General features: G+C 33.8%; 1 protein-coding gene across 5 annotated transcripts in view; it reads left to right on the top strand.

The window, feature by feature from the left end:
- Nucleotides 1-27,825, top strand: part of MCTP2 (multiple C2 and transmembrane domain containing 2) — a 263,485-nt gene that overhangs the window by 139,058 nt on the left and 96,602 nt on the right. For all 5 annotated transcript variants that reach the window (XM_023497262.2, XM_023497266.2, XM_003755565.4 and 2 more), the window contains 2 exons: nt 14,070-14,172; nt 17,049-17,151. In XM_023497262.2, the coding sequence (XP_023353030.1) occupies nt 14,070-14,172; nt 17,049-17,151 (206 nt within the window). The remainder of the gene's footprint in view (nt 1-14,069; nt 14,173-17,048; nt 17,152-27,825) is intronic.

The following is a 27,825-nucleotide window of genomic DNA, read 5'->3' as shown; positions in this document are numbered from 1 at the left end:
GTAAATCATGAGTGCATTCATATATGTATGTTTAAACAAACAGTTCTTACTCTTTATATACTTATGTTTCGATGATTAAACCCAGTGTCAGTTGAGGGACAACATTTTTGGTTTCCATAGATATTAAAGAGTTCTTTATAGAAGCCTCCTCAGTAGTAGGTGGCATTTGGATCTCTCAGCCTGAGCTGCATTCATATCTAGTATAATTTATAGGCTGATTCCCCCCCCCAAAAAAAAAATAAAAATTGAGCAGACCATTCCAGGATCATTGCCAAGAAAATCCCAAATGGAATCATGAAGAGTTGGATACAACTGAAAAACAACAAAAATTGACTAATGATTCAGATGCGTATACTTATATTTGTATAATGACTGACAACATAAATTGATGAATGGTGAAGGCAAAATTTTTAATCTATGCCTTGATATTCTTTCATTCATGAATATATTCCTTACTTTATTACCTTTACCTCTTTTTGAATTGGTTAAGGCTCAATTAAAGTGACATCTCCTAAGTCAAACTTTTTCTGATCTCCTCTCATAGATAATTCTGTTCTGTTCTCAAACTAAGTTGTATTTACTTAGTCATAAAGAACTTGTTTATTCCAGTAGAATGTGAGCCCCTTGAGGCCAGGAACTGTCTTTAAAATTTATCTTATTTTTGTGTTCATATACTTCAGTAATACACATACTTTATGTATTACTTTTTATTATGTATTATGTGTAATAGACTCTTACTGCATGTTTGTTGAATTCACTTGAATTCTTTACTTGACTTCAAATGTAAGAGTCTTCAATATCACAAGTATTCACTTTTCAGCAGACAGCTATCTGTATTCATGAATCAGGAATTATCTGAATCTAAGTACTTAGGATAGGAAGGAATTTGATAGGATAGGAAGAAATTTAAGTGATTTGCATATCAACTTCATTGGTAATATCAATGTTTAAAATCTAGATATTTACTTTTACTATCAAAGATTCTTTTTACTCTTTTGGAACCAGGAATTTTTAGAAATGCATTAAAGAGATAAGTATTTGAGAGCCCTGGAAAAAGAGTCTTCTTTTTCCTTTAAGGAAAACTTGATCACAACTAATGAATTCATTTAGATTTGCTGAACCTTCCTCCACTCTTTCCCCCAACCCTACCTCTACCTGAGACTTTCCTCATGAACTTGATTTCACTTGTGGAGCATTCTCTCAGTAGTGTTTGTCAAGTAAATTTTCAGAGTATTGGGTTTGAGAAAAAAAAAAGTTATCTTCAATTAAATAGATAGATAAGCTTACTATTTATTTTTAGAATAAAAATTATTTGCAATCTGTCTTTTGTGGGGATTGTGTATCCCTCAGTGAACCAATTCAAGACCTAAAGAAAATACTTCAACTCCTGAATTAAGCAGGGAGTGTTTTTTTTTTTGTTGTTGTTGTTGTTTTTTTTATTTAATGGAAAACTGTTTATTGTATCAATTGAAAAGGGTATTCCTGAATGTATTAAGAAATCCATTTGATATCCTGATTTTTAGATTTTTTTAAACTCTCAATTCCAGTTCTTTGTAAAATATATTATAAATAATACATTGTATAAAATTGTAAATAAATATCAGAAAATATTGTAAAATGTATCCCAACAAAGTTTCTAGAAATTGCCTATGGTTCCATCTGAGGTGTAGACACCAGATGATTTTATTTGTGTCTGTGTGTGTCTGTGTAATAAATTCCAAAAGTTGGGGTTCAATCATGTAAGATAGACTTTATTAGGGGAATAGGTTACAAACAAAATGTTTGTACCTATTTTTTGTTTGTTTATTGTATTTTTTACATTTTACATTTTACAATAGACACCAGGAAATAGTGTGGGAGAGCATTTGAAAGACAAGTTCCTCATTATCCAGTTGAAAGGGAGCACCTCATGAGGTTGGGGCATGCCCTTAGCTGGCAGTAAATTCTGAAAGGGGGTTTAGCACTCTGTAATTAGCTGGAAGGAGGATAAATGGGGTTGACAAGCATAGTGGACTTAGGGGAGATACCTCATGAGGAAAGGGGAAGGAGAAAGACACTTTGAGAAAGAGTGCTGTGGCAAACTGACCCAAAAGAGGGCAGTAAATATGCATGGCCATAAACAGATTTTTTTTTTTTTTTTTTTAAGAAAATTTAACCTCAGGGACATGACCGGGTTTTCTAAGAGGACATGATAAGGTGAGACTGTACAAGACCCCTACTAAGGGTGGGTTTCAGGAGTTTGGCATACCTTGGATTTCTGACTGGATGACCTCCCCAGAGGGTGGGACTAAACTAATCTTCATCAGACCCTTCTCCCTGCCTTCCTCAGGGATTAATTCTTCAGTTTCTCTCTGCCCACCACACCCACTATTTAGGACTTCATCATAACCACATGGATACGTGTGATATTACAGATATTCAGGTAAAGAAAATTTGGCCAGTAATAAAGAGTAAAATTTACTGTAAGAAAACCAGAACTTTTTGACATTGAGGCTAATTCTCTTTGTCCTGTCATGTTACTCTTGATCCTTATAAACATATATACAAAATTAAATATAGGGTAACTTTTGACAGGATGTATTAATTACTGATAGAATCAGGAGAGGCTACTTGAGCTAAATTCTAAGAGAAATTAGGATTCTAAGAAATGGCGAGAAGGGAATGGTAGATTCCATGAAGGACTTTGTAAAGGCTGAAGGATAGGAAATAGAATGCCATGTGAGAAACATAAAGAGTATCTAGTAGATATCCCATTTTAAAATTTCCAGAAAGACAACTGGAAGAAATGTGAGATTATGACCTATATGAGAGAATAATTTCATTTTTTTTGTTTCTCTGCTTAAAAATTTTACTAAAAATTAATAAGCAAGTTATCAAGTATGAGCAACTATGAGATGCAGTGAACAGAGCTCCAGGCCTTGAGTTAGGAGTAGGTGAGCTCAGATATGACCTCAGACACTCACTAGCTATGTGACCTCAGGCAAGTCACTTCACCTGTTTGCCTCAGTTCTTCATCTGTCAAATAAACTGGAAAAGGAAATGGGAAACTATGCCAGTATCTTTGCCAAGGAAATCTCATTCGGGATCAAGAATCACAATGGAAATGACTTAACAACAAATCACGTATGTTCCTCTTAAGGATTCAAATGTCCTAGGCAAGAGCAAAGAATGGAGGGAAGGTTCCTGAGGGTCATTCTTACAAAGGAGCTTACATCTTACAAATGTAAGAATGAGATTCTCCTGTCAAAAATCAATGCAAGTTTACAGAAACTTTTGGTTTAACTCTTGTTTTCAGTGACTTGTAATTTTCTAAGATCTTTAATTTACTGATAAATTCCCAGTCAGGTTCTAAAATCTTTATAAGCAACTTCAGTGAAGGAACTTCAAGTAGTCATCTGATTTTCTGGTATTTAAAGTACTGGCCAATAAAGAGATGTATGAGAGTTGATGATCTTTTGTTCTTGAATGGAACTGATTGGATGAAGTATTTCTCACTATTGAGGCTAAGTCGCATGATCCCTGTTCCTAGAGCTGTGAGATCTCGGCCTTGAATTCTGAGTTCAGGAGGGACTCTGGTGGGGAGGGGGAGGTCACATGATCTCTGGAGGGTCAGGCCCTGGGTTGTGCAGGAGGTGAAAGGAAGTTGCAGAAAGTGATGGGACTTGTAGGGGGCGGACAACATTGTGACCACTGGTCAAGGATGATTACATCCTTTTGGTCTAGCCAATGGAAAGGCTTGGGTCTTTTCCTATTTAACTGGCTGTTGTACTTTGGCCAGTCAGGTTCAGGAGCAAATGGCAGGAGCTGGGATGATTCCCAGGTGTGCTTGGGCCTCTCTGTGCAGGGACTAAATAAATGCTTTCTCTTTGTACCTGAAGATGTCTCTGATTAATTTGGGAAAGGAGGTCTAATACCTATTCCACACATTCTTAAAAAGAAGAGCATTAAATAAAAATGTCAAGTTTCTGAGATTATATTCCTAGTGCAAATCTATTAAAGAATCAGTAATATTCAAGCCTCCAATCAAACTTTTAAACTAATTCTGTTTATATATGTAATATTTAAATATTTTGTCAATATAGAGCAAAAATAACTTTTTAGATGTTAAATATTTTAAAATGTGAAATAAGGAAATGTTATGTATATATATTATGTTTTAAGTAATAGATCTTAATAATTTTCTATATTTATTAATTTCTTCTGAATTATTTTAGCATAAGCCTAAAATTATTTACATATCAATATTTATAAATTTACTTTCAAATATCCTACCAAATTTTGTATTCCATATCTTCTATGTTTGTATAAAGAGAGAAATTTTTTTTCCAATCCTAAAATAATTTATCTTTGCTATTATCTTGTACCCTTTTAGTTGGAAGAAAGACAATCTAGTATTTTCAATCCTGAAATTAACATTGGGTATTATCACCATAAGTGATTATCCTAATGGAAAAGTTAGTGCCTGTCAGACATTTTCTATAGTTTGTCTTATAAACTTATGTCCAGTAGAGTCTAAGATCCTCTTTAAGTAAAAGGTTATTCAGTGTAATGTCATTACAATAAGATAATTCATGACTGAGCTTTGATTCATGAAGCAAATGACAAATCATGTTTTGAGACTTGTGCCAGAGATAGCTGCTATGTTATAATGTAATGTGACCAACACATCCCATTTGGCTGCTACTGTTTTTAAAAAAAAAATAGCCTAAGTTCTTATCATACAAAAAGAAAACCATAAAGATCAATGTTCTCTCTTATGCCTTTGAGAAATGATGAGTGCTGCAAATACTGTTTCCATAATAATGCCTTCCTTAAATGGTGTCATATTTCCTACTCTTCTTAGGCAAGCGCTCAGATTTATGAATTAATATTGACAAAAGTAAAATCAGGGTCCCTTTAAGAGCCCAATAAAGAGATAATCAAAAAGACAATAAAGATCTGTAAGGGTTAACTGAAGAGTTATAAAGGAGCTTTAAAACTTTTCATATGGTCAGAAGAGTATTGTAATTCAGTGATGATAACCTTACTTTAGGCTTTAACAGCTAAGAGGTATCAGTGACCGCCTGATGACCCTACATCTATTGTTCTGGTAAAAGCAACTATTGTGAGGAGAAAGGATTTTTAAATGGACCAAGACAACCTAATTGCAGAAGAAACGTATAGAATAGCTATAAATTTTTAGGAGACTTCAATACACACATTGTCACTTTAGGGACTGGTTGGAAATATAACTCAGTTAATGTCAATAGATGAGTTGGGACATGCTCCTTCTGGTTAAGTTATATTCTAGAGTATGAACTTAGCCCTGGGATACTCTTCTACTTAACTATAAAATTCATAATCAAAACCATTATACTTTGTTAATAATACAAGATTTGCTAGCAGGATATAATGGATGCTTGAGTTTGTACAGACCATGGCTATGAGTATTGAATTGATCATTTTCTGAAAAATATTTCAAGGGCTTATCAATGCTACTGTTGGGATTCAGAAGAGACCTCAAAAGGTTGGGGGTTGCAGACTGGTGTTGCAAGGTTTCTCAAAAGAATTTACAGGCTTGAACCCATATTCAAGTCAAGGAGCAAAGTTTATTGTAATTGTAATGCCAATTGAAGTGGGCTAAGCTCCAAAAGAATTTAGCAAAGAACTAGGAGCAACAAGATAATTTTATAGGAAAAAAAGAAAAAGATGAGGTTCTTCATGTTACTGATAAGCTAATTTTATGGCTCAGAGGTAGAACTGAGGAGTCTTCTCAGTAATTTCATTATCACTGACCAGCAGATCATGTATCTGACAATCAGCAATGTTTGTTTACAGACAGATTGTTAGAACAATAGCATTCTAAGGCCTCAGGATCAATACTATATCTTCCCTAAAATCTAATGGAAGGAATATTATTATATTCCGAGGCCAAAAGACTTTTACAATTATTGACAAACAGATTGTTAGAATAATAGCACTTTAAGGTTGGGGTGACCTTGGGATCACTAATTCTAAAGCCAGAAGACTTAAGCACTGTAAGGTCAGAGGATCTTAAACATTATTGCTATGTTTCCTCTAGAAAGTATACTACATCACTACCACATAGCATTGAGCACACATGAGATGGTTGGATGTGAAACTTCTGGAAAATGGAAAATGAAAGCAATTATGGGAAACTGCCAACAGCAACTCAGCAGTCCTACAAAATTGTGTGATCCAACTCACCACCAATAATGAGGACACTGGTTGCTTTGAAATTATTTACCAGGTAGATTACTGAGAATCATCAAAAAGTGATTCTATCATTATTCCTCTAATTTGATAAGAATGAACAGCTAAAGTGTTGTTGACTTGTCAACTTTTGGGGACTTGTCATGATCCAAACCCTGCCTCACACACAATTTTTGAAGCTGGCTTCATAATCCGCAGAATAATTTTCAGATATTTATTTTATCTGGTATTGGTAAGATTAAAAAAAAGCCATAGACATTCAGTTCTATTGCCAGAAAGATGAAGCTTTCTGTGCTGCACTGAAGATTTTATATGAGAGACAACTTAATAATTATACTAAAATTGATGTGCTTTAGGAGAGCAATTCCTAGTATCAAATGATGTGTTTGAGGTTTAGCACCAAATGATGAAACTGATGTAGGCACCAAATGTTGGAGTTCAGTTATGTGAAGAATTCACAATGACCATTCTCTTTGGCAAAAGGTAGATTTATTTAGAAGAGTTAAAAGACAAAATGAAAAAATACAATAGACACTAGGAATAATAAATATGAAATAGAGTTGGGAGAACATATAGGTAGCAAAGGAAGGGGTTTTAACAATTAATGATGGAGAATACAAATTCCATGGTGAAACTCACAATTAACCAGAAGAAAGATACCATGAGGCACAGTGGGGAGGGATGAGAGGTGAGACACCATGAGACATAGTAAGGTGATGATGATAGGAGAGATACCATGTGGTATCGGGGAGGAAGGAGAGGAAGGATATCACATGGTAGAGTACCATTGCTGGCTACAACCCCACAAAGGAATTCAGCAAAGATAGAGTGGTCCAGAGACAGATTTATAGGGGCAGTTTAATCTCCAGGGTTTGAAATAACTTGGATTTCTGGCTAGACAACCTCCACAAAGGGTGGGTCTAAAAATCTTTAGGCAGAGAAGTGATCAATGCTGGAGAGGCACCAGGAGGCTGATCAAAGATAGAATGTCCCTTTTCCTGTCCTTTTCAACCCTTCTATACCCCATTACAATTACATCATTAAAGTATACCGAGTATAAGCCAATCAAACTAGAATGATTGTATCATTATGTCATATTAGATATATGTGAACTAGAGAACCATTATCTCATCATTTCCACTGAGTATATTTCTCCAAAGTTCTGGCCCTCTACACGTGACCTCATTAAAGTGAGACATAAAATTCCCCTTTAACCCTAAGAAGAAGAAAAACTTGAATGAGTTGGAATTGATGACTGGTTGATTTCTCTAATATGCACTCCAACATCATTGATAAGATACTGGGAAGTATAAAGAACCTTCCAAGGCACAAATATATTGGCATCCTATCAGTTAAATCAGACTTGGGAAAAATTTCAGGATTTAATTTGCTTCCAAACCATTTACTAGCCTATTTTTTATATTTCCTACACAAAATGTCATGGGCTCCTTAACACTGAAGGCTGCTTATCCAATACTTTCTAGAGAGGAGTCTCTTTGGGGTCAGAGTTTGACTAAATGATTTCTCAGGTTCCTTCTCTTTATCTCTCCTTTGAGAGATTGTGTACATCTATAATCCAAACCAATTTTTTCCAAGTTGTTGTCCCATATCTCAAAAAATAGCTAAACTTCCTCCCCCCAAAATCCTGCCAGCCACACTGTATAAGTACATTTTCTTTCCAGTCTATTGTGAGACAAACCTTCATATTTAACCATTTTCCTACATTTATATAACATAGGAGAAAGGTGGGAACTTTGAATACAGAAAATGATCCTTTTTCAAGCCCCTTTTCATATTCTCTACATATAATAATAAGTCATTAATATATATTAAATATTTTTGGTGGTGGATGAGTAAGTATAGAAATCTGTTATCTTTCATTTTCTTGTTTCTCTTCTACAGAGGTGCAAAAATGAATCCGACCCTGGTTACCAATAGTTTTTGTTTTTTATTTACAGGATAACTTGTAGAAATATAATTTAAGCTGCATATCAAGTAACTCAAGTTCTCTCTTCTCTTGATTCCGCTATTATCAGGACTTCTCTATTATATTTTAACTTATACTTTAGTTTTTCTTTTCACTTTCTTTTGTTTTCTATTTTAGCCTCAATGATTTCATGGAAATCTTGATGAGTGAACTTCACTAACCAATATGATTGATATCTATTCTGTAGTTTGTAATTACAGAAAGATACCTGAAGCATAATGTTAAGTGATTTTCTCATAATCTCACAGCTAGAATGTGTCAAAGACATGAATATTTCTAGCATAATGGAAATATTAATGTCTATTAGTTGATTTTTTTCATTTTTTTAAACAGATACCAAAAATATGTTTGGAATATGTTCCTTATTTCTGTCCCATGCCTTAAAAAAAGAAGAAAGTATCCTTTGTTAATAGGAACATCCACCTTTTAAAAATTAGTTTGGTTTTTGCATACTAATTTTTTATAATCTAGATAATAGTTTTGTTACTGTGAAATGTCTTTTCTGCCTCTGCCTCACTGAATATCTTGGGTCTGCATAAAAGTGCTATTCTCAATAACTGTTGACCAAAAACAGTATTCAGAACACAAAATTATAGAGTAGGAATGTTCTTGGCATATTCTATAACACTGTGCATTTTAAGTAGGTTCTGTAAGTTAAGAACAGTGGCTGTTGTCTTTTGAAATACAGGTCTGTGTAGCAGAAGAGAATAGTTCCTATAGTTATTGTTCCTCTGGCATATTAATCAAAAAGTCTATTTTCTTGTTTTTCTTCCCATTGTTGGCTTTTGAAGCTGTATCCGTAGCAATATATCTCCTCTTAAAGACGTTCTCATTTCAAAAACATTTTTGTAATTGAAATTCTTAGAAAGCTTAATAGTAGCAATTGGCTGCTTTTAATATTGTTTGTGAACATCATGGTGATTCTTGCCTAAATGGGATTAGAGGGAGGGAGAAATCACTTAAAAAAAAAAAAAAAACTAACTAAAGACTATACCTAACTTTAGAAGGAATTCCAATTTAAGGTCATCAGAAAGAATGGTATCTAGTATGTTATCATTTTAGCAAAGAAGTTATCCAGCTCTTACAGAAAACATTCCAGTAGAAATTAAAGGAAAAATATCATTGCAAACTAAATAGTCAAGAAAAGCTTCATAGAGCAGATAGGATTTGAACTAACCTTTAAGGAACTATAGATTTTAGATTGGGTGAAATAAAAAAAAAATTAGGTTAGGAAAGAATAAACAAATACATGTGTGTGAGTGACAGCAACTAGGTTTGCTGAGATGTTGGAGAATATATAGTATTTGAGGAATTTGGAAGTGATTCACTAGGCTATTGTTAGTTTTTCCCAAAGTGCTTGATCACATATTCATTAAAGCAACATCTTAGAAAAACTAAAGCAGCATGCTATCGTGGCCTCCCCACCATCAGCCTCCCATCTTTCTGAATCACTTCCCAGAAAACTAAAAGTAGTTCTTATAAAAGACTTATTTTAATAATGTCACTTTAAGCAACAGCCAGGTGGAGCAGTGGATTTGGTGTCAGCATGACCTGAGTTCAGCTCTTTCTTAGGATACTTACCAGTTGTGTGATCCCAGGCAAATCACACTCTTATCTTTAATCCTCCTGTAAAATAAGAATAATAATAGTATCTGACAAACAAGGTTTTTGTAAGGATCTAATGGAATGACAGGTAAAGTGCTTTGCACTATATACGTTCTAGTTATTCTTAACTACACAATCTGCCTGCTATATACCATGTACTGTACTTGGTGGTACTAAGGAAATTGAGTATAAGTGAATTCACCTACACATATGCACACTCATATGTGAAAATATAAAGATCTATAGTTACATATAAATATATGTAAGATAAATGCAGGCTAATGGAAAGGTCCCTAGTAGTTGTGAAGAACAAGAAAGAATTTATGTAAAAGTTGTTGTAATCCGAATATTGAAGGAAATTGAGTATTCTAAGAGGCAGAGGTGAAGGAGAAGTGCATTCTAGGCATGCATATACAAGTCATAGATATGGGAAGTGCCACGTATGAAGATCAATAAAAAAAGACTATAGAGTTTATGAAGGAGAGTATGTTCAATGAGGGAACAAACAATAATTAAGTGCTTACTATGTGACAGGCACTATGTTAAGCATTAAAAAAATCATATTTAATCTTTACTATTATCCTGTAGGTACAATTATGATCTCCATTTTACGATTGAGGAAATTGAAAAAGAAGTTAAATGATCTGCCCAGTATGATATAGCCAATTAGCATCTAAGGTTAGATTTAAAGTCAGTTTTTTCTGACTTCAGGCACAGGATTGTATACTCTGTGTCTCCCAATTGCCTAGGTAGAAGTTAGGTTGTGAAGACTTTAAATGGCAAAGGGAAGAATTTATATTTCCACATAGAGGTAATAGGGAGCCACAGAAATTTATTGGTTTGTTCTGACATTATGTTAGACCATGCACTACTTGACTCCAATAATTTTAATCACTTGAATAACTTGGGCAGCCATGATCACATTTTCCTAAGTGGATCCCATTGGGAATGGAAACTACTGAACTATAATTAGGGCCACAAGAGAAAAATAACACTGACAGGTTATAGCATTGGAAGATATGGTATGTAGGTACTAGCCATATAACACAATTTAAAATAGAAGAGAATTTTGAAATCAGAAAAGAGTCAGGTCAGAGAAGGTAAATGATTTTCCTAAGATCACACAAGTATTACATCTCAAAGGAAGAACTTGAACCAAGGTCCTCTTACTTGAGAAAGTATCTGTACTCTATGATTTCCCACAATTAAAAATAACAAAAATAACTATATATATATATATATATATATAGTTATTTTTGTTATTTTTAATTGTGGGAAATCATAGAGTACAGATACTTTCTCAAGTAAGAGGACCTTGGTTCAAGTTCTTCCTTTGAGATGTAATACTTGTGTGATCTTAGGAAAATCATTTACCTTCTCTGACCTGACTCTTTTCTGATTTCAAAATTCTCTTCTATTTTAAATTGTGTGATCCCTTGACTACCTGAGTATTGTTTTTATACATCTTATGTATACATAATGCTAGGATCTGTCAGAGGGTTATTTTTTTTTTCTTGTGACCCTAATTATGGTTCAGTGGGATCCACTTAGGAAAATGTGATCCTGGTTGTCCAAGGTTGTCCAACAATCTAACCCTCATCTACCCTTCTAGTTTAAGCAATTGGGAGATACAAGAGTATACAATCCTGTGCCTGAAGTCAGGAAGAACTGAGTTCAAATCTAATCTTAGACGCTGACTGGCTGTATTATGCTGGGCAGATCATTTAACTTCTTTCTCAATTTCCTCAATAAAATGGAGATCATAATTGTACCTACAGAATAATAGTAAAGATTAAATATGAGATTTTTTTTTTAGTGCTTAGCATAGTACCTGGCACATAATAAGCACTTATAGAAAATTCTCTTATAATTTTAAATCTCTGATCTCTTGATTACCTGAGCACTGTATTTATTTAGGCTTCTCTAGACACAACCATTTAACAAAAAGTCTGAAGGATATAAAGATAAGATTTTTGTAAATGTTGATATAAATGTCATTCTTTGTAGTAACTAATAAGATTTGTAGATAACATTAATAACATGTCTCATTAATCGCAATCCTACTAAGTACAATATGGATAAAAATTAACATTGGCACATCTGAAAGAACAAAGGAGAACAATTTTAAATTATGTCAAAATGGAAAATATTAGTAAAGTTCTTTGGAGGTATGGGTTTGAAAATAGACTATAAATACAGTTAATCCTGACATAACTTTGATGCTAAAATCTTATCAGAACATTTACCTCAAATGTCTTTAGGATGAAGAGAAAAATGTTGAAATAGGTGCATGTATGTATTAGGTTATGTGCTCAAAAATTTATAGAGACTGATGGTAAACCTTTCCTTCATTATGCTGCATTCTATTACTTTCTAATATTTTTGTTAGCGATTCACCTGTGTATGTTTTTCTTGATTAAAACTTTTGGTATATCAGTAGGTCCTTTTATAGAAGATGGACTAAATTTTAAAGCATGTTTAAGTAGACATATGTGGTGGTTAATCCTTTTATTTTATTTCCTGATATACTATCTTCCCTGTTCTGTAATGAAGCATTTTAATAAGCTTTGACTAAATTATAATATAAGGGTTGGTTCAGGATGCTCCTCAGAGACGTGTTCCAAAAGTTTGCAATTTCTGAGCAGAAGTCTGTTCCTCATTAGCTGGGACAGCCAGAAGTATGCTTGCTCCACAGCTTCAGCACCAAACGGAGAATTGCTGTCTCAAAAGGACAGGCCAGAGAATTTGCCCTGCTGTAGATTAACCCCAGGGCTTTCATTAAAAATGTCAGTCTATTTCACTAGAGCGAGTGCTGAATGGATGTCATGTTGGTGCCTCTGGAGGGTAAGCACTGATGCCCATAATGGTCTGACAAATTGTTAAATGGATGATGTAGTTTTGGTTGAAGAAGCAAATCACTGAGGTTTGGTATACCTGGGCACAAAACTGTGGAAGACTTGCTCTCTTGATAAAGATGGAAGCTGTTTTTCACATGGAAGAAAAACAAAGTAAAGCCTTTGCAGAAAGAGAACCCTGGTGAGAACTTGGATTAGTTATGTAATCATCTCAATCCCAGGTTTGATCCTGGCTATTATGATTCTAAACAGCATTGGGTTGAATGGCCTTTTCAGACATGGCCCATTTACCATCTTCTTATCAACTGATCATTGACCCTAGTCCTGTATATGTCTGTCTCCTTTCTCTTCCTCTGCTCTATGTATGCCAATCACTTTATTGATGTGTAATACCTCAGAGTTCTTAATTACTAAATAAATTGGAGATACATAGAATTACTTGACTGTTTGGACCATTGGGTTAAAGAGGACTCAATGAACTCAGCATTAAACCCTGACCCCAACTTCTTAGCCATTTGTTGCAAAAACATCTATTGCCTTGCTCCTCATTAATTGATTCTTCTCTATTTTGTGAAGTGCCCATACTAGAAATAGGCCTACAAAATTAGACATTTTAGAAACGTTACATGAACTCATTGTGGAAGCAATTTTTTCCTCTAATAATCACTCAGGTCCAACTTTAATATAAGGAGAATTGCATCTCCCCTATCTTGTTTTCAGGTTCTACTTTCATTGTTTTAAATATAACAAGGCAAGTAAAAGGCAAGGGGATGCAACTAGGGAAAATTAGGGAGGAGCCAAGGACATATCCTCTTTTCATTTTACCCATAGACAAAATGCAGAAATGGATTGTCACATAAACCCTAACCATATCCTACAATTAGCAAAACTTGTCTGCTGTTCTTTCTAATTTTGTGTTTGTGAGTGTGTATTCATATTCTTATAGAAATAAATACATCGCCCATATCTTGGTCCTCTCTTAATACAGATCAGTTAGGGCAGTGATGTGACACTATCCCCAGGCTTTGCTTCCTGGCTCTCCTTTCTGGACATGTTCCATTCTTTCTTCATCCAAGTCACACAGGATTTTCCAGATCACTGGGATTACCTTTGTTATAGTCCCCACATTTAGAGTGGGAAGACACTTTAGAGGACAAAGAATCCAATCTCATCATTTTACAAATAAAGAAATTTAGCCAGAGATGAAGTGACTTGCTCAGGAGCTCTGAGGTAGGATTTCAAACAATGTCTTTCCAAGTTTAACATTCTTTCTTTTACAACTCTGCCTCTGAAGTACTGACAAGTGATATTAGCATAATTGTTTCAGTTACCACTTACCTTTAATATAATAAGGTCATCTCTTTGACTCTTAAAAATGTTGTTTTGTTTTGTTTTGTTTTTCTTTTCAGGAAAGAGTGATCCATTTTGCTTATTAGAATTGGGAAATGACCGACTTCAGACACATACAGTGTACAAAAACCTCAATCCTGAATGGAACAAAGTTTTCACATTGTAAGTAAGTGACATTATCAGCAAAACTAATCAATCTTTTAGCTGTGAGTACTTTAAGTTAATTGACCTATTAATAATACTGTTACTTTGTGAAAGTTGAGACAAGGCAATAGGACTTATATTTGTTTTTGTTTTTGTTTTTAAATAATAGCTTTTTATTTACAAGTTACATGTATGGGTAATTTTATAGCATTGACAATTGCCAAACCTTTTGTTCCAATTTTTCCCCTCCTTCCTCCCACCCCCTCCCCTAGATGGCAAGATGACCAGTAGATGTTAAATATATTAAAGTATAAATTAGATACACATAAGTATACATGACTAAGCCATTATTTTGTTGTACAAAAAAAATCGGATTCTGAAATATTGTACAATTAGCCTGTGAAGGAAATCCAAAATGCAGGTGTGCATAAATATAGGGATTGGGAATTCAATGTAATGGTTCTTAGTCATCTCCCAGAGTTCTTTCGCTGGGCGTGGCTGGTTCAGTTCATTACTGCTCCATTGGAGCTGATTTGGTTCATCCCATTGCTGAGGATGGCCAGGTCCATCAGAATTGATCCTTATATAATATTGTTGTTGAAGTATATAATGATCTCCTGCCCCTGCTCGTTTCACTCAGCATCAGTTCGTATAAGTCTCTCCAGGCCTTTCTGAAATCATCCTGTTGGTCATTTCTTACAGAACAATAATATTCCATAATATTCATATACCACAATTTATTCAGCCATTCTCTCATTAATGGGCATCTACTCAGCTTCCAGTTTCTGACCATTACAAAGAGGGCTGCCACAAACATTCGTGCATATACAGGTCCCTTTCCCTCCTTTAAGATCTCTTTGGGGTTTAAGCCCAAAGCACTGCCTGGATCAAAGGATATGCACAGTTTGTTAACTTTTTGATTATAGTTCCAAATTGCTCTCCAGAATGGTTGGATGTGTTCACAATTCCACCAACAATGTATTAGTGTCCCTGTTTTCCCACGTCCCCTTGAACATTCTGCATTATCTTTCCCTGTCATTCTAGCCAGTCTGACAGGTGTGTAGTGGTATCTCAGAGTTGTCTTAATTTGCATTTCTCTGATTAATAATGACTTGAAGCATCTTTTCATATTGTTAGAAATAGTTTCAATTTCTTCATCTGAGAATTGTCTGTCCATAGGATTTCTATTTGTTGAGAGAAAAATCGTCCTTTTTTTTCCCATTTAAAATATTTTATATTTTCATTTTGATGAGGTACGAGAATTGAGAGTAAGAGATCCCCTCTGGTCAATGTCGCAGATTCCTTGAAAAAGCATTCACAAACCCAAAGTCTGTGGCAAAAGGGGATTTATTTACACTAAGAAGATAGTTTGCTAGGAAGACAGCTTTCTTAGTGGGCAAGGTCCTGTCAGGACTATTGCAAAGGTAGGTTGACACTGAGAAGAAAATACATTCTTCAGTGGGTTAATTCCAGAAGGGCAAATAGCTCCTGATTAGGAACTTGGCAAAGGTGGATTAACAAATCTTTGTTTATATCTGGTAAATGTGGGTGTAGGGCTGGGGAGGTCAAAAGGATGTCGAATGTGCCCCAGGCCAAGATCTCCAATTGAATGAGATTACTTTACTGGGAGTTGGTTATTTAACTGAGGAAAGGTGTGCCCCTCCCAGGGGAGGGCTTAAGACCCTGAATCACCCTTACCTCACGGATTAAAAGAGACACAGTTCACATCATTTTCCCTCTCAAAAGATTTCAATTTACATCAATTTTACTGTCTAGAATTAATGATGAAAATAAATTTTGAATTATGTTGGTAAAGTAAATACATTGGTTGGTAAATTTAATAAATAAATTACTCCACAATTAAGCTTCTCTCTACCTAGAATAATTTTGGGATTAGAAAACCTAAAATATGTATCTGAAGTTCAAGGGACTGCTATTTAACACAAGAGGTAAAGTCAAAATATCTTAAACTGCATAAAATTTCTGAAAACATGCCACCTATGAATTTTCATTGGTTTCAGATGGTTCTTTTCATTTTAGGTAATCATAGATACCCAACTCTTGGATTTTTTTTTTTCTGTCATACTTCTCAAACCTGACCCAAATAGTTAAAAAGCTTTATAACCTCAAATTTACTAGTTTAGATTGGAAGCTGTAAGTAACACTTGGCAAGAAATTGAGTGCTTGTGCTGTTGTAGTAAAATGGGGATCCATTATGCTAAAAGACTGGTAATACAATAAGCTTCTAAAGGAAAGAATGAGGTTGAATAGAAATTATGTAAACTATGGTAATAGAAGAGCATGAAGAATGCTACAGAAGTGGTTTCAGCTTTGCTATTAAAACTAGCAAAACTCCAGGTGCCACCAGCCATTTATTTTGGAATTCTACCCCAATCAATCTTTCACTGAAGTACATTTCTGACCATAGGTCAATACAGTAAAGTTTCTAGATATTTATGGAATTGTTCATATCTTATGTTTCAACTCTGGGATGCTTAATCTTTCAGTCAACTGTTGATTTAGAACAGTTTCATCAAAGCATAATTATTAAGTACAGTTTTTGTTGTACTTTGAAGTACTCACCCTCGCCCTTTTTAGTCGTGTCCCTCATCTTGTTTCTTTCACAACTCAGACTGAGTTCATGTACATGTAAAAGAATATCATAGAGGAAAAGCTGACTTTTTTATTTTTCATATGGATGTCTGAACCTCCTATGATGGAAGGTTTGGGAATATAGTCAGTTTGATTTAATTTTTGGAATTTAATTAAATGGTAGTTTTATACTCTAAGGAAATGCAGACTTAATTAGTGAAACAATTTTTTTTAAGATCTTCAAGGAACAGACTTCATTTGTGTGTGTTTGTGTATAACACACTCTGTATTTCTTGTTCCAGTCCTATTAAAGATATCCATGATGTTTTGGAAGTGACAGTATTTGATGAAGATGGAGATAAGCCCCCTGATTTCCTTGGGAAAGTTGCCATCCCCTTGCTGTCTGTAAGTTATCATTACCGAAAAACATTGCTTCTTTCTACTTTGATGGGATTCAATAGATTAGAGTCATCTTTTTTTTTTTTTTTTTTGCTAGCTAAATTAAAAAGCTTGATGGGGAGATAATCAGAAATAGGATTATTTCTTGGGAAATATTTTAAGGAATTCTTGATATAAAAAGCCTACTTTTTATCTGATACTTTTACTAGTTAAAATGTTTTTAAATTGCCCATCATACACTGGTAATTTCCATATTTTCAGGTGCCTGTTTATGATTGATACTCACAGATGAATATTACAATTCCAAAATATTTTCATTATTTTCTTTCTCTCTCTGTACCTCCCTTCCCCCCCCCCCTTTTAGTGAGGAAAGATATGCACATATACATATGTACACACATATGTGTATAGATAGTTATAAATAGCTATAGATACACATAGATATATGCAATGAGCTAGGGGAAAATACACACAGAAATACATTCATATGATATATGAGTGCATATACATATATGTATTTATTTATGAAACAGCATTTCATTGGAATGATCTATGGACTTTTATAGCAGAAAGAAAGGTGCTTCAGGGATCTACTAATATATTAGAATTTGGAAGTAGCTCAGATGTTTTAGTGAGAGGAAGTTTTAAATTTATCTTAATGAAAGCACTCAAAGGAGAAAAAAGATGACTAGTGTCCTATCATGGTAACAGGAAAGGAACATGGAAAGAATGGGTACTAAATTCGTCCTAATTAATTTGATGCACATGTCTTTTTATATTCCATGTATTCTTCTACATTGGTCATTTGTTGACCTTGTTAGTTTCTTGACCAATTGGACTATAAATAGCTATTTTCCTCCTCTTCTGGCACTGTAACATATATATATATATTTTTTTTTCCCCCCCAAGGTATACATTTTATTAAAGCCCTTACTAATTTATTGGATAGTGAGTCTATTTTTTAAATGATTCTTTTGTATAACATGAAGTGCCATTTGATATTTACAGGAAAGAGGGAGGACTGGTAGACCTCTCAACATCTTTTATACTGTTTTTGATCACTTTGCTAATTTTTCCCCAAGTCCTAATATCCCTGATGTTACTGAAAGAGAGTGGCTGGAGCATCTGCTCTCCTGTAGAATCTGTTCTTGCCAAATGTTCAATATGATTATCATCAGGGAATGTAGGCTATTGAGGAAAGATCTTAATTTGAAATTTTCTTTTTCTTTTTTTTTTAATTAGTATATTGTCAGTTATTCCTTAAAGGATTTATGTAATAAAAGGATATGAGTTTTGGTGAAATTTGCATGCTATTCAGTTAGTTTGAGAAAAATGAGTTCTCCAATCTAGTCTCTTTCTTTTTTGATCTATTGATCTTTCCAGTTAATTCCTTTATGTTGATATTTATACATTTATATCTTCTTATATACATATCTAATATGTATCTTTAGGTCATCCCAAGTTAGCATCCTTAATTTCCCTCTTGCTTATAAAACTATTGCTTACTTGGATTTTTAAAATATGTAATCAGGTAATTTATTTTTCCCTTTAACCTGTACTTTCCATTGGCTACAAAGTGAGTACTAAGGAAATAACCTTCTAGATTGCTTAAATACTTCTCTCTTTCCCTCCCACCCCAAATACTTGACACCTTTAGTATTTCTGGAATCAGAAATCATCTACACATCTATTACCTTCATAAAATGCCCAGATACTTTACAACTTAACTAGTATTTTTTTTTTCAAGTGTTTACTAAAACAATTTAAGGTATGTCCTCTAAGGTCCTTTGCGGGATATAACTCATAACTCATTTATTTAAGACACTGATGTAATAATTCTTATTATCCATCAGGTATGCCTCCCTACATTTAGAGTATGTTTTTATTAGAAATATGATCTTTGCTATTTTCTGTTTGTCCTTGCCTTTGCAATCACTTGGCACAAGTGACTTGATATTTTATTAGTGTCAGTAGAATGAGTCAGTGATAGTGGTATATACTCTTTTCACTTTACTTCTAGACTAACTTTTCACCACTTTATTGTCCCCTCCCTGTAAGATTCACTTTGTCTTTATCACCCAATCCAACTCCTTGTCACAGACTCTTTGTCATGTCCTTTCTTAAGGAGTGCAGCAACTTATTATTGATCTTTCTGCTCTGGCCTTTCCTTCCCGATCTGGACCTTGTGGTTGAACAGCTCAACATGAAGCAATGGCTATTTTTGAACCCCTTACTTCCATGTCCTAATATCAGTCATGCATTATTGAAGTCTGGGATTTCTCCCTTTTGTTCTTTCACATGTGCTGCTGAACACTTATAGTCTAAGTCAAGCAACCATGCTAATAGAGTCCACCACAAATTTATTTTATGTGATCTCATTTGGGACCTCACTATTGTAAGCCAGTATGTTTTATTCTTTCTCGATCTATTCTAACACTCCACAGCAGTTCTTCCAAGTTATTCTGTTATCTTCAGAATCCCTATACTACCTTTTCCTCCCTATCCTGAGAAAATAGAGGTCATCCAGTATATGAGCTTCCTCTTCTCTCCACATCTCAAAAAAAAAAAAAAAAAGTCATTCCCTAGTCTTTCATTTGACTTAGAATGAGATTATTATGTAGATTCTCCTTGTCAAAGAGATTCCTGTATCTGTGCCTTTGATTTCATCCCCTCTCTTTTCTTGTAGTTTTATCTCTCAATCATTCTACTAACTTTCAATCTTAATTAACACACCATTTTCTTCTCTACTACAGGTTTCCTTTGAACCTGCCATTTCCTCCTTCTATTTCCTCTCTCTTTTTCACAACCACAGTTTCAGAAAGGGTTGCCTATATTTATTATTTTCATTTTCTTGCCTTTTCACCCCCTTTTGAATCCCTTGTAATTCACTTTTCTTACCCCACCACCTGATTGACAATAACACTAACTAGTAACAATGATTCATTGCATAACTCTGTAAGATTTCATAGCATTTTAAATATCTTAGTATCTTAGATATCTTAGATATCTTTAGATATCTTGTAGACTTTCATTATTTCTTATCTGTTTCGGTAGTCTCCTAATCAGTATTTTAAGACTGTTCCTAAATATTTTGAGGATAAGTTTTGGTTACACTTTTAACTTCGGACACTACCTCATGATGCTCACTGGATCACTCTGAGAGAGTGCTTTCACTAACTTTGCAGAGTGACTTTAACTCACTCTCCACCCATGAAATAAAGATTCTCATAACATCAGATAGCACCTATGGGAAATTCTGAGTTTATAAAGGTATAGAATCACAAAGTTTGGAAGGGTATCTGCCAATGTAACTTAAACTGAATTCTCATATGCAAAACATTAGTTGTTATAGTACAGAAGTTTCATTGTCTAATAATATTGTCATTTGCGACTAAAACAACAACAACAACTTCTTTTTGATGAGAAATGTGATATTTTGGTTAAATATTTTAACTAGTATACTTCCTGGTACTGAATGTGAACATTTAAAGCCTGTACATTTAAGTGTAACTTAATTATTTCAAACTTTTGTTTTGGTCTGTTTTCTTGCTCTAGATTCTTGACACTGCTTTACAGAATATATAATTATAAAATTGTGGCAATTTATTCTTTCAATCAGTTTAGTATTCCACATGCTGAAAATGTATCTACCCATTCTTCTACCTAGAAGAGACCTACCTAATCCTGTTGTTCTAGCTTAATTTTACATTGTGCAATTAATAAAATTTCATAAAAGTTATTGATGAAGACTGATAATAATGAAAAAAGTCTTAAATGACTTCACTAAAGCATCTAGGGAACCGAGCCTTAATTTACATAGGATGAAATAATTAGATTTTACCCACTTATTTTATCAGTTTATCAATATACGTATAACACAAGAGTATGCCCATAGTACAGATACTGATACCAGGTTCCACCACAATTCATTTGCCTGGATTGTGAATATTAAAATATCATCAAATGTCTAGGTGAATTTCCTAAAATATTATAAGATCAAAAGTCATGAGAAATTGAAATCTCCTTAAGTAGCTTCAGGCTATCTTCCTTAGACATGAACATTTCTCTACACTGATCTGACATGCTTAGTTATGCACCTTAGTAAAACAAAACAGACATGATTTAACACTTAACTGAAAGAAGTTAAAAGTCATATTGCATGCTTGTATAACCAGTGATCAGTGTAATAAAAGTAGAAAATTGAGGTGGTGAGTTTACTGATATATTTTGTACTTGCAGCTGCTTCTTGGAAGTTGCAGCTTCTTTAAAGAATCAGTTCTAGTGACTTCTTCAAAAGATCTTGAGTTATTTTATTTCCTCCCATTAAAATTTGCTTTGTGTTTATTTTTTATATATTTGTGTTGATATATCAGTTTACTAGTTATTTCCTTCCAGTATAATATAAAAAAATTGTTCAGAGTAGAGACTTCCATTTGTATTCCCAGCATCTAATACAGTGCCTATAGTAGATGTTTAATAAATCTTGTTGAATTCAATTCAAATAAAATTAGATTTCTTGATGAAAATATGCATTAATAACTCTAGGATAATTAGACAAACTAGTAACCAAATCATAAGCTATGCTGTTTCTATAAACCTAAGAAAAGCAATTTTTGTTTGTGTGTGTGTCTGTTTTAAATAAAAACTCTAAAATTTTAAGGGGCAGTCAACATATTAAACCTGGAACATATTCTTTGGTCTTAACTTTAAATGGCAATATTTTAATAAAGTATCCTTAGCCTATTAAAGAGTCTCATATAAGGTAATTGAATGAGTCCACTTTAGTTTTATTAAAAACCAATATATTGCTGCCTAGTTCTTCAATTGGTATACTGGACTCTGTTCAATTAAAAAAATTTTTAAAAATTACTTGATTTTTAAAAAGGAATCTCACATAATTATGGCTTTCATTCTATTTAATTTTGCTTTACAATTTTGTAAACCATGTAGATATGAGAATTTAAAATATGGCTGAGTGAAACGAGCAGGACCAGGAGATCATTATATACTTTAACAGCAATACTATATGATGACCAGTTCTGATGGATCTGGCCATCCTCAGCAAGGAGATCAACCAAATCATTTCCAATGGAGCAGTAATGAACTGAACCAGCTACACCCAGAGAAAGAACTCTGGGAGATGACTAAAAATCATTACATTGAATTCCCAATCCCTATATTCATGCCCATCTGCATTTTTGATTTCCTTCACAAGCTAATTGTACAATATTTCAGAGTCTGATTCTTTTTGTACAGCAAAATAACAGTTTGGTCATGTATACTTATTGTGTATCTAATTTATATATTAATATATTTAACATCTACTGGTCATCCTGCCATCTGGGGGAGAGGGTGGGGGGTAAGAGGTGAAAAATTGGAACAAGAGGTTTGGCAATTGTTAATGCTGTAAAGTTACCCATACATATAACCTGTAAATAAAAAGCTATTAAATAAAAAAAAATAGTAAAAAAAAAAGAGAATTTAAAATATGATCACATAACTTAATATAATAGATATCAAAATTATAATTTAAGAATACATAAAAATGTTACCCCCATTTCCTCATCTCTAAGTCGCTTTTTAATCTATAATGATGTTTTCTGACTTCAACTTATTTACCTGAAATTATTTTCTTCACGGTTACTAATTATCTTTTTTTTTTTTTTTACTGCTAAATACTCATCTAATCCTCATCCTGCTTTTTCCTCTTTGATCTCTCTACTCTTTTAGAACCTGTTGACAACATTCTTCTCCTGGATATTTTCTTCTCCTTTGGTTTCCAGAATGCTATTTTAGTTGTCTTGATACTTTTCTAACTATTGCTTCCCAGCCTCCTTTGCTGCATAAAATTATCTATGATCATATCACTACCTATGGGTTAACTTCTAGGTTCTGTCTCTGCTCCAGAGTAAACAATTTGGATAACTTTATTTTATTATGAGTGGTTGTATTCTTAAATGTTTTGTTTTATGTGTTTTTAAACATTATTTTTGAGAAGGCATTTATAGGTTTCATCGTATTGCTATAGGGGCCACAACAGAAAAAAGGTTAAGAACCCCTACTTTATACTTTTTTGTTTTTGATAATACCATTAGTTCATGTGGATTCAATTATTTTTATGTGAATGACTACTAAATCTATACATTCAGCAATAATCTTTTTTTCCTCTGGAACTTGAGGCCTTCACAGTTGTGTGTCTGCTGCACTACTTAAATATCTTATCATCATCCCAAAATCAACTTTTCAAAACTACAAATCATAATCTTCTTCCTTCAAAATGTTTCTCCTTGTAAATTCCTTATTTCTATAGAAGACACCTGACTTGATGCTAGTATTAAGTTTTCCCTTTCTGACTCATCCCCAATATCCAGTCCAGTGTGAAGGCTTGGCAGTTTTTTTTTATAATCATATTTCTTGCATTTCTTCTTTTGACCTCTCCCCATTTATATAACCACTGTGCTAATTCAGGCCCGGGTTACTTGCTTATTAAATCATAGCAGTCATCTATTAACTGAGATCCTTTTTTCTAGATTCTCTTTCTAATATCTATTCCAGACAGTTTCCAAGCAACAATACTGATGCTGATTCCCCTGCTTAAAAATCTTCAGTGATTCCCTAAAGTTCTTAGGATAAAACACAAACTCTTCAATCTGGCCTTTAAAGTATTACATAATCTATTTCCCAACTATCTTTCAATTTTACTTTATATTATTCTTCTTTATCTCTCAATCAACAGGCCTTTATAGAGCATCTACTATGTTCCAGGTACTATACTGGGTACTGATGATAGAACTAATACAAATTAAGCAATATTTTAGACCACATTTCAACTAAAATGACCTACTAGCTGTTCATTAGACTCCACATGTCATCTTGAATGTCTTTGCAGAGGTTTGATCCATTGTTGGAATGTACTTCTTCCTCATCTCTACCACTTGGATCACTAGCTTCCTTCAAGGACTAGCCTAGGGAGTCACTTCTAGGAGGAGGCTTTTCCTGATTTCCCCAAGTGTTAGAACTCTCTCCTTCCTTAAATTATCTTATACTAAACAGTTTACCAGATGTTATGTTTCTAACCCCAGGAGAATATAAGCTCTTTGTCAGCAGGGACAGTTTTATTTGGTCATTTCCTCCATGAGAAGTAGCATGATGCTCAACATTTAGCAAGTACTTGCTGAGTTGAATTATAAAACAATATGATGGAAATACATTTTTTAATCTATAATTTTTAGACAGGAGTTACTGAAATAGAGGGAGCTTTTATATGCCACAAGACTCTTAGATATGGTGACAGAGCCAAAAGCAGCAGAAAATAGAACAACAAATTCCCCACCAAAACTACAAACAAAGCTAAAATATATACTATACTGAACCATGATGGTGAGGTCCAAGAAAAAATTAATTAAACATCTCATAACAGAAACAAGTGACCTGGAAAACAGATTGAGGAGGGAAAAACTTAAAAGTCATTGGAGTACATGAAAATCACAACAAAAAATAAGTCTAGATATAATAGTTTTTAAAAAAAAATCTTAAAAGAGAACTGGTTAGGAGGCATCTAGGTGGCACAGTGGATAGAGCACCAGCCCTGAAGTCTAGAGGATCTGAGTTCAAATCTGGTCTCAGACACTTAACACTTCCTAGCTGTATGACCTTGGGCAAGTCACTTAACCCCAATTGCCTCAGCAAAAAGAAAGAAAGAAAGAAGGAAGGAAGGAAGGAAAGAGAGGGAGAGGAAGGAAAGAAAGAGAGGGAAAGGAAGGAAAGAAGGAAAGAATGAAGGAAGGAAAGAAAACAGCTTATATCTTTTAGAGCTAAAAAAAATAAGGATCTATTGGGTTACTTCCTGAAAGAAATAACAAAATGAGCATTCCCTGAAACATCTTACATGAAATTCAGAATAGGTTAATACACACACACTCACATATAGTAGCATCAAGAAAGAAGTCGCAGTCAGAATTGCACATGATTTAGCAGCCAGTACTATAAAAGAACAGGGAACGTGGAATATGCTGTTCCAGAAAACAAAGAAAATAGGCTTAAAATCAGTAAAAATTATTCAGCAAAAATGGAAATAATCTTACAGTGACAAAAAATATCTTTGGTTCAATATAGAACTACCTTAAAAAAGGTTTGTAGAAACCTTCATTATTAAAATACAAGAATAAGAAAAATGTACCAGACTTCCAAGAAAATATTTTAATGATCTAGAAAAAATAACAACAAAATTCATATGGAATAATAAAAGGTCGAGAATCTCAAGGAAAATAAAAAAACAAAAGGGGGCCTAGCTGTACCTGATCTAAAACTATATTAAAGCAGATAAAACCATTTGGTATTGGCTAAAAAAAAAATTAATTATAAAAATTGGATCTGAAAAGAAATCTAGTGTTAAAACCTAAAGATCCTAACTTTGAATAAAATTTATTTGACAAAACTGCTGGGATAACTGGAAATTAGTATGGCAGAAATTAGGCATGGACCCACACTTTTTTTTTATGCTTTCTTTTTATTTTATTTTATTTTATTTTATTTAATAGCCTTTTATTTATAGGTTATATGTATGGGTAACTTTACAACATTAACAATTGCCAAACCTCTTGTTCCAATTTTTCACCTCTTACCCCCCCACCCCCAGATGGCAGGATGACCAGTAGATGTTAAATATTTAAAATATAAATTAGATAAAATAAGTATGATGACAAACATTTTGCTGTACAAAAAGAATCAGACTCTGAAATAACAATTAGTTGGGAAGGAAATAAAATGCAGGTGGCATAAATATAGGATTGGGAATTCAATGTAATGGTTTTTAGTCATCACCCAGAGTTCTTTTCCCGGGCCTAGTTGGTTCAGTTCATTACTGCTCCATTGGAAATGATTTGGTTGATCTCATTGCTGAGGATGGCCAGGTCCATCAGAACTGGTTATCATATAAAGGCCTCATTTCCAAAATATATAGAGAATTAACTCTAATTTATAAAAAGCCATTTCCAATTGAAAATGGGTGGATATGAAAGACAATTTCAGATGAAGAAATTGAAACTATTTCTAGTCATATGAAAAGATGCCAAGTCATTATTAAAAGAGAAAGCAAATTAAGACAACTCTAAGATATTTCCACACCTGTTGATTCTAAGATGACAGGAAAAAATAATGATGATTGTTGAGGGTGGGGAAAACTGGGACATTGATTCATTGTTGGTGGAGTTTGGAAAATCCAACCATTTTGGAGAGGGAACTATTTAAAAAGTTATCAAACTTATACCTTTTGATCCAAGTGTTACTACTATTATATCCCAAAGAATTATAAAGAAGGAAAGGGACCTGTATGGCAGAATGTTTGTGGCCCCTTTTGTAGTGGCTAGAAACTGAAACTGAATGGATGTCCACAGTTGGAGAATGGCTGAAAAAGTGGTATATGAAAATTATGGAATAACTGTTCTGTAAGAAATGACCAACAGGATGATTTCAGAAAGGCCCGGAGAATTAACAACTGATGCTGAGTGCAATGAGAGACCAGGAGATCATTATATACTAACAAAATACAGATGATGACCGTTCTAGGATCAGGCCATCCTCAGCAACAGATCAACCAAATATTTCTAATGGAGAGTAATGAACTGAACTAGCTAACCGAAAAAGAACCTGGGAATGACTAAAAACCATTACATTGAATTCCCAATCCCTATATTTATGCACACCCTTTTGATTTCCCACGTAATTGAAATAATTCAGAGCGATTCTTTTTGTACAGCAAAATAATGTTTTGGTCATGATACTTATTGTGATTGTTTAATTTTAATATATTTAATATCATTATCCTGCCATTTAGGGGGGGGGGCAAGAGGTGGAAAATTGGAAAAGAGGTTTCAATTGTTAATGTAAAGTTAATGTATATCCTGTAAATAAAAGGCTATTAAAAAAAAAAAAAAAAGAACTGGTTATCATATAGTATTTTGTTGGATATAATGATTCCTGGTCCTGCCTATTGCACTCAGCATCAGTTCGTTAAGCTCTCCAGGCCTTCTGAAATCACTTTTGGTTTTCAAGAACAATAATATTCCATAATATTCATATATCACAATTTATTCTCCATTCTCCAACTGATGGGCATCCATTCAGCCAGTTTCAGCCACTACAAAGAGGGCTGCCACAAACATTTGTCATAACAGGTCCCTTTCCTCTTTTATCTCGGGTTATGCCCAGTAGTAAACTGTGGATAAAGGGTATGCAAGTTTGATAACTTTTGAGCATAGTTCCAAATACTCCAGAATGGTTGGATTTGTTCAGAATCCACCAACAATGATCAATGATGGACATACTTAAAACGATACCAAGATAAGATCAAAATTCCATGATTTAGGCATAAAGAATGGAAAAATAAATTAGAGGAATATAGGGATAGTTTATCTCGACTTTGGGAGGGGAAGAAATTTTGACCAAAGATAAACAAAGACCATTATGATCACAAAATAGAAAATTTTATTACATCAATTTAAAAGGCTTTGTACAAAAACAAAACTAATGCAAAAAAAGATTAGAAGGAAAGCAACAAACTGGGGAAAACATTTTCACAGTAAAAGTTCTGATAAAGGCCTCTTTCCAAAATATATAGAGAATTACCTAATTTGTAAGAAATCAAGCCATTTTCCAATTAAAAAATGGTCAAAGGATATG

The sequence above is a fragment of the Sarcophilus harrisii genome, chromosome 2 (assembly GCF_902635505.1).
Source record: "Sarcophilus harrisii chromosome 2, mSarHar1.11, whole genome shotgun sequence".
NCBI classification, from domain to species: Eukaryota; Metazoa; Chordata; class Mammalia; order Dasyuromorphia; family Dasyuridae; genus Sarcophilus; species Sarcophilus harrisii.
Note: the sequence above shows the minus strand (reverse complement) of the source record. Positions and strands in the feature narration are given on the sequence as shown.